This window comes from Talpa europaea, assembly GCF_964194135.1.
Source record: "Talpa europaea genome assembly, chromosome: 2".
NCBI lineage: Eukaryota > Metazoa > Chordata > Mammalia > Eulipotyphla > Talpidae > Talpa > Talpa europaea.
The window spans coordinates 89,460,117-89,467,643 of record NC_140068.1 but is presented as its reverse complement, the minus strand read 5'-3'; the positions used below and the strand labels follow the sequence as shown (position 1 = coordinate 89,467,643).

Here is a 7,527-nt window from a genome sequence, read left to right as displayed (position 1 = left end):
GGTGCTGAGTGCGTGATGACAAATTGACAAATGGTAGAGTTAGGGCTGGGGAGATGGGGAAGAGGCCTAAGGAGAAAGACAAAATAACATACCCTCTCCTTCCACAGCAGGCTTCCCCTTTCCTCCATCTCAATCTTGGGAGACCCCAGAGTTTGAGCATCAGAAACCCTGGATCCAGAAGGCCTGGCCTCAGAATCTGGCTCTGCCACTTACTAGCAGTGTGGGCTTGGGCGTACCATTTACGCTCCCGGAGCCTCAGTTTGGTCATCTGCTAAATGGGGACAAGAATACCACCTACTTTGCATGTTTTTTGGGAGGACTGAATGCCTGTAAAGCATTCAGCACTGCCTGGGCCCCAGTAAGTGGGGCATGCTCTTACTGTTTTCTAGGCAGACTTTGCCACCAATGTCAGTGCTGGAGTCCGGCTGGCCCCACGGAGGGGAGAACCTCAGCCCCTGGGAGCCAGAGACATTGGCTGACTCAAACAATGACCCCGGCCACCTGCCAGAGGATGACTCTGACCTGCTCTGTGTGCAGGCGGTAGGAGTCCCGCCCTTCCCTCTGAGACCAACATGTGGCCCATCCTTTGGCCCTCTGCCCACTTCCAGCACCTGGGAGGTCAGTTAGCCTTTGTGCTCATCCTCTCGTGGCCCTTTCTCCTTGCAGGAGTCCTCATCTCTGCAGCCCCCACAGGACCGGGGGTTCACCTTTAAATTTATTCACTCTCCTAGGGGGTCTGTGTCGTCAGGGACCCTCAGAAGTTGTAGAGTTAAGAGGTGGGGAGGTGGGGAAGAAGGCTCCCTGGAAAGCAACATGCCCTCTCCTCCCATGGCGGGCTTCCTCTTTCCTCCATCCCAATTTCAGGAAACCCCAGAGCTTGAGTTTCAGAAACCCTGGAGCCAGAAGGAGATGACTTCAAGCACAAAAAGGGAAGCTGGTTGGGAGGCTGGGCCTCCTCATCCTCCCTCGAGCAGTCCACAAATGCGGAGTGGATCAGCTGTCGTGATCTGGAAGGAGAATCTTCCCAGTGGAGGGGGGCGGGTAGGGGCTGGTGCTAGGCAGTTGTTCCAGATTAGAGGAGAGGTGGCAATGAGGAGGGGAGGGCAGAAAGGGGGGAGAAGGGAGAGACTAAGCTCCGCTCCTCCGCACTGTGTCTCCTTAGGATCCAGAAGTTATGAGCTTGGGCCACCCTGGCCTGGACACCGACAGAATCCCCAACTGGCCTGGGCTTCGGGCCCTCCTGCAGCAGCTCCCTCCACAGGATGGTGATGTGGGTCCCCCTCTTTGCAGCTTCTCCCTTTCTTGCCTCCTCTCTATTTATGAGGGAAGAACCTTGAACCAGGAGACAGGGCACATGAACTTAAGGCCTAACTATGCCACTGACTGAGGGAAGCCATCCTCCCTCGCCGGCTTTCTCATGTACAGATGGGTGCGCTGCCAGCTCTGCCCACCACACGGCCTGGTTGAGGAACAAATGAGCAAATGGACATGGCCGGCTTTGGAAGCTGATAATGGAATGTACAAATGTAGAATATGGTTGTTAGTATTTATTGAGGCCCGAGGTGTGCCAGCCTAAAAGGTTACAATTCAACTGGGGAGGCAAGACAGGAGAATGTGGGCAAAAGAGGGAAACAAAACCGGAAGGGATGCTGAGCAGGCTGGGTGCTGTGAGCTGTCAGCAACTGAGAGAAGTGGAGAGAAGAGAGAGGGAGGTAGGCTTTCAGCTCTTTTCCCTCTCTCCCTCTCCTTGGTGCCCTTCTGTGCAGTCATCTCCTGCAGCTCCCCAAGGTGACAACCCTCCTTTGACCCAGCATCTAAGCCTTTTCTCTCCATTCAAACTTAAATCTTGCTTGCTGGGGTGGGGGTGGGGGCTCCCAGTCACTGTGGAGGCCTGTTTCTGCAGGAGCACTATTGTCTGGCCCTTGGGGAGGAGGAACTGGCAGAACTGCGGCTCTTCTGTGCCCAAAGGAGGCGGGATGCCCTGGGAGAAGGGGTGGCCCGCCTGGTAGCTCCCAAGCTGGAAGAACACACCTGTGAGAAGGTATTTAAACCCTGGGCTCCCCCACACCCTCTTCCTCCACTCTTTGCCCTGCAGAAGGGGCTAGTTTCTGGAACTCTGGTGGGAAAAAAGGGATTTGGGGATTGACAACTTGAAAGACTTTAGGGAAGAGGGAAACCAAGTAAAGGTGGGCTTACCAGGGGCATGGGGAGAATAGTTAGGTTGGGGTTGGAAAGAGCCAGGAGGGAACCTAGGAGGGTGGTGTCCCCTCTGACCAGCCTAGCACCCCCACTTGGCAGTGTAGGGAACGGCTGAGGCCAGGGGAGTACGGAGTGTTCGCAGCACGGGCAGGAGAGCGGTACTGCTGGCACCAGGCTTGCTTTGCCTGCCAGGCATGTGGCCAAGCCCTGATAAAGCTGATCTACTTCTACCGCGACGGGCGTCTCTACTGTGGCCGTCATCACGCAGAGCTGCTGCGACCTCGCTGCCCAGCTTGTGACCAGGTATGGCCTTGGAGAGGGGGGCAGATGTGGAGGGAGTCTGTCCAGGGTCCCAGGATGTAAGGGAACCCCCACCTGGCGCCCCCTCTCCTAGTACTGATAGTCTGATAGGGACAACTAGGAACGGGCCAGACACCATTGTGTTCCATGTGCTCTGACTCAAGCTCTGGACATGGACAAGAGGGGCTGTTGCCTCCATGCACGCCCCCACCCCAAGCAGAGTCCTCCCAGATTTTCTTGGAATGAAAGAATCCTCTGGAACAGGGACTCTTGGACGTTCATCTCAGTATGCTGGGTGCCCAGCGCTATGCCTGATCCTGGGAAAAATGCCCTGACTGTCAGCATAAGAAACAGTGCAGAACCCTGGGCTGGGAGTCCAGGCCACTCAGTCGCACTTCCGGCGGTACCACCTGCTAGCTGGGCGATCCTAGCTAAGCCAATCAGCCCTCCCTGCGTTTGAGAGTGGTTGAGCACATCAAACGTGCTTTCAGCGTTAACTGGGTATCAGACGTGGCCATTGGATGAATGAATGAATGAATCAATGACTGGATGGATGGATGGATGGATGGATGGATGGATGGATGGATGGATGGATGAATGAATGAGCGAGCCATTCCCCTCTCCCTCTCCCAGCTGATCTTCTCCTCGCGATGCACCGAGGCGGAGGGACGGCGCTGGCACGAGAACCACTTCTGCTGCCAGGACTGCGCCGGGCCCTTGGGCGGGGGACGTTATGCCCTGCCGGGGGGCGGCCCCTGCTGCCCCAGCTGTTTTGAGAGTCGCTATTCGGATGCCGGCTCGAGCCCGGCCCCGACACTGGAAAGAAGGGCGTCCCTTGGTAAGGGAGAAGGTGCAGATAAAAGGGGAAGGGGGCAGCGGCTTGGGCTGGGCTGAGAAGGGGGTTCTCTTGGGCTGAGACCCTCGCCCCGGCCCCACGCCTTCCCGTCCCTCCAGCAGCGCCCCCATACCCCCGCCGCACCTCCCAGACCCGAGTCTCGGGGCCCGCAGCTCTCACCGCGCGTCCCTGGCCGGAGCGCTCCAAGGGCCTCCCGAACCCACCCGGTGCGGCTGCTGGGGCTGCGGCGCGGGACTAGCTCCTGTACCGGGGCCGCGGCCGCCCTCTGGTGGGCGGAGGTGGGGCGGCGCGGGGGAGCCCCGCCGAGGACTCGCGCGGCGCGCAGGGCCCGGGGGCGGGGCAGGAGGCCGGCTGGGTGGGACCCAACCCGGGCCGCCGCCGTGGGTCGCCCCTCCCGGACCTGAGGACCGGGCGTTTCTGACCTGGCCTGGAATCGGGAAGGCGGGGTGGCCGAGCGCCCGGCTGAGCGCTGCGACCATCTCCCGAGCAGCCCTTCTCACCGCTGCCGCCAGCGCCAGCCCGGAAGCCCGGAGGGGTCCGCTTGGATCAAGCGCGGAGCAGGAGTCTCCAGATGGGGACAAGGCGGCGGCACCCAAAGGACGGGAGCAGGCCTGCCGGGAGGTGTCCCTCGAGCCCAAGGAGGTCGCCCCCTGTCCCACCTGCTCCTCTTCCTCTGACTCGGAACCCGAAGGCTTTTTCTTGGGTCGGCGCCTCCCCCAGCCCGGGAAGACGCCCGGAGCCCTCCACGCTGGGGACAGCGACACCCCCAGGAAACTCTGCACTGTTTGCTAGTGGCGCAGCCCGGAGACGGGGGGGTGGGGGGGCGGTGCGAAGGGGCGATGTTTGTAAGGTGGGATCTCGTGGCTCTCCTGTAAAAATCCTAGACTGAACGCCGTCAGGGGCACCCCGGGGAGAGGTGGCGAGATGAGAAGCTTGAAAGCCGCCGCCGGCGTATTCTGGGGCCTCAGATGGAGACTTTGAGGGGAAGCCCATTCCCTAAAGCCACGCGTCCCCTGCCCACCCCTCCTCCCAGCCCGAGATCCCCCTTCTAAACCAGTGCAGTAATGTCTCAGGAGGCCATATGGGATGGTGACCGGCCTGGCGAGCCCACGGTCAGGCGGGAGTCGCACTTGGAACGCGCAGCCAGGGCCCTGCACAGCCGGGACGTGCTCCCCTGGCGGAACTCGGGCGCGCAGCCCGGCAGCTCTTTTCGGGACATCGGACTCAACTCGAGCGCTGCGCCCTCTGCCGGCAGGCAGCTGGCGGAAGTACGGGCCGGAAGTCGCGTCATCCGCCGGCGACGTTCGTCCTGTGAGGCCTGGCGGAGCCCGAACGTGCTGCTATGGCTTCCAGTGGGGTCGGCGTGAACTCTGTAGGCTCGGCAAATGAAGGTCCCGAAATCCCGGACAACGTGGGCGACTGGCTTCGGGGTGTCTATCGCTTCGCCACCGATAGGAATGATTTCCGGAGGTAACCGAGACCCTGGTCCCTCCTAAATCCCCCGACCCATGTTTCCTTTCTTCGCCGAGGCTGGCGCCTCCGGGTTCTTCATGCCGCCAGCATCTTGGCTTCTTAGTGGCTCTGGTTGTGCTTTGCTAGGTATTTTGCTGGGAGAGTTCCCGTGTGTGCGGCAAAAGCGATCTTTGCAGGCTTTGTTGGTGAATCTCACCGTGACCCGAGAAGAGGAGACTCCAGCACACAAATGGGCTTTACAGGCCAGGACGAGTCTTTAATTGGTCTTTGCATTTGAACCTGTTAGACACAGACACAAACTCTGAACTACCATGTGGGTCTTGGGCAACTGAAATTCTAGAAGTGTTGTGTTGTTTTTTTATTGCCTCGGGAAGATTGTTTCAGGGTGGTGATGGGGGTCTTTTCCTCCAGTATCTTTAAAGACAAGTCACGTGCCTCCCTGGTGGCGCAGCGGTTGAGCGCTGGGTTGCGAAGCTGCCCGCAGCCTCTGCAGCACCGGCTCGATCCCCGGCTGCTCCCCGGCCACCGGAGGAGGGTCCCACATGGCGCGCAGACCTCTCCTGCCGCCCGCTGCTCCCCTCAGCAGTGTACTTCGGTCCTTCTGCCTGCTCTGCTCCCCGCTCTGGCTCTGGTGAATTCTCACCCTCCCGGGCTTCTGACTGTACCCAGTGCTTGTATAAATAAATAAATCTTAAAAAAAAAAAAGAATTACAGGAAAAAAAAGATTTTAAAGACAAGTCACTCAGAGACCAGAGGGCTAATGGAATGCATTCTTTTCCCAGGAACTTGATCCTGAATTTAGGGCTTTTTGCAGCGGGCGTTTGGCTAGCCAGGAATTTGAGTGACATTGACCTAATGGCACCTCAACCAGGGGTGTAGTAAATAGGTAAGCCCAACCAAAGCGCTGTGTCTTGGGAGTCATAGGGGTTTAATGGGAGAGGAAATAATTTATATCAATTACAAAATGCATGAGACTCTAAAACCCTACTTAAATATTCCTACTTAAATGTGTTTCCAGACTTTGCAAAGGATTTGTCTCCTATTAATTTACCTCCAGTGCTTTTGCATTTCTGATGCCACCTGTTGTTCTGTCCTGATTGCAGATACATGAAACCCCTGTCCTGTGTCCCAGCCTTCCAGACAGAGCCTCCAATCTGTGACCCGCACAGACTTGTCTGATGGAAGCTGAAGTTTGATTCAGACAGGCACCTTCCTTTTCCTTTTCTCCACTGAGTTCATTCAGAACTTCACTCTGGTCAGCAGACTTCGACTAAAGTGTTGTCCTCTGTTCTGTAAAGTTCTGTACATAGTTCCCAAGTTTCTCCAAGGGGTGCTCTTTGTTTTTATGCTGAGGAATAATCCTAATGGTATTTAACAAATACTTGAAATAAAGATTGGATGCAAAGACAGCCGTTTTATTTTTTTAATAAGAAACTTCAGCTTACAAAAACAAGGTGTAAAAAGATTTACAAAAATCATAAAAACATGATTTAGATTTCACAATCAAAAGAGACAGGAACAAGCCCCAAACATGGATTGTAACAGGAGTGGTTTGCTTTATATTAAAAGAAAAAAAGGAGAAACTGTAGTCACCATACGTTGATGTTAACATAGGATGAAGCTTATTCTTGAGTTTCCATTTTTGAGCAGTACTAGGGAAGAAGCCATTTGTGGTGTTGCATAGCATTTTAGTGCACCAGGTGGATTTTCCAGGCACCAGAGAGGCAATGGTTGATGTAATAGAGTGGACTTGTTAGGAGAAAGAGGGCAGTTATGTGCAGGTAGAGGCAAGGTGTGTGAGTAAGCCTGGGTGATGGGCACTAAAGTGACACTGCTTGAGGAAGCTGCTTCCTTCATGAACTAACAGATGCTTTCTGACTCTTTGGAAATGGAATATGTAGGAACTGACATGGAAACATTCATTTAGGTAGGCTTAAGAAAGATGTGCAGATATAAAGAGGTCCCCCTTGGCAAATTTCTCTGGCTTACTTACTCTGTTAAGCATTTTTAAATACTGCTTTTCTATGCCAAGTCTATAGAACTGGTATGGAATGATAAAAGGACATGAATAGGAAAGGGCGGGTCAATACAAATGCCTAATTGTTACGGCTGACAGCTGTTATATCTAGCAATCTATTCACTGAAGGTAGTAGGACAAAATAGTCCTTTTTTGACCCTGCAGGTATAAAAAAGCTGTTTGGGAATTAGATTTTTTAATTTTTTTTTTTTTTTTTTTTCCAAAAAAGCACCGTTCTCTTGTGAGTTTTAATCAGATATTCCCTATTTGGTAGGAGGAAGGACTCCGAATTCAGGCCACTGTCTGGCCTGTCACGAAGCAGAGACTCTAAGAATGTCCCCTGCGATCACAAATGCACAGGTTTATATCTTATTGGGTGTTTGGAAGGGGAAGGGTTATACACATGAGAGCAAGGCTTAGGTGAAGTCATCACCACCCCTCCTCCCACCAATGGTGACCAGAAGGGAATCAGATTCTAAGTCCCTTCACAATGATGCTACGACAAATTCCAGCACCTCCGTGAATGTACTCAATTGTGAACAGACCTGTTTGATAAAAATTTTCCAAGTTTAAAACCAGAACCCAACAGAAATTAAGACTGGTAGCTTCCAAAAGCATAATTCAAATTTCACTCAAAATTTAATTTTTAGCTTTAAGTAATAATGTTCTCTAGTGGTTTATA

At 54.4% G+C, this 7,527-nt stretch overlaps 2 protein-coding genes across 2 annotated transcripts; both read left to right on the top strand.

The window, feature by feature from the left end:
• Nucleotides 1-405: 405 nt before the first annotated feature.
• Nucleotides 406-4,147, top strand: PRICKLE4 (prickle planar cell polarity protein 4; the record flags this gene model as incomplete). Its single annotated transcript, XM_084259061.1, has 6 exons — nucleotides 406-540; nucleotides 1,163-1,270; nucleotides 1,904-2,041; nucleotides 2,299-2,502; nucleotides 3,133-3,337; nucleotides 3,846-4,147. The coding sequence occupies 6 exons, from the start codon at nucleotides 406-408 to the stop codon at nucleotides 4,145-4,147; spliced, it is 1,092 nt and encodes a 363-aa protein (XP_084115187.1).
• A 550-nt stretch (nucleotides 4,148-4,697) lies between these two features.
• TOMM6 (translocase of outer mitochondrial membrane 6) lies at nucleotides 4,698-6,176 on the top strand (the record flags this gene model as incomplete). Its single annotated transcript, XM_084229108.1, has 3 exons — nucleotides 4,698-4,825; nucleotides 5,611-5,714; nucleotides 5,932-6,176. 2 exons carry the CDS (start codon nucleotides 4,698-4,700, stop codon nucleotides 5,705-5,707), a joined length of 225 nt encoding a protein of 74 aa, XP_084085234.1. The 3' UTR covers nucleotides 5,708-5,714; nucleotides 5,932-6,176.
• Between the last annotated feature and the right edge of the window lie 1,351 nt (nucleotides 6,177-7,527).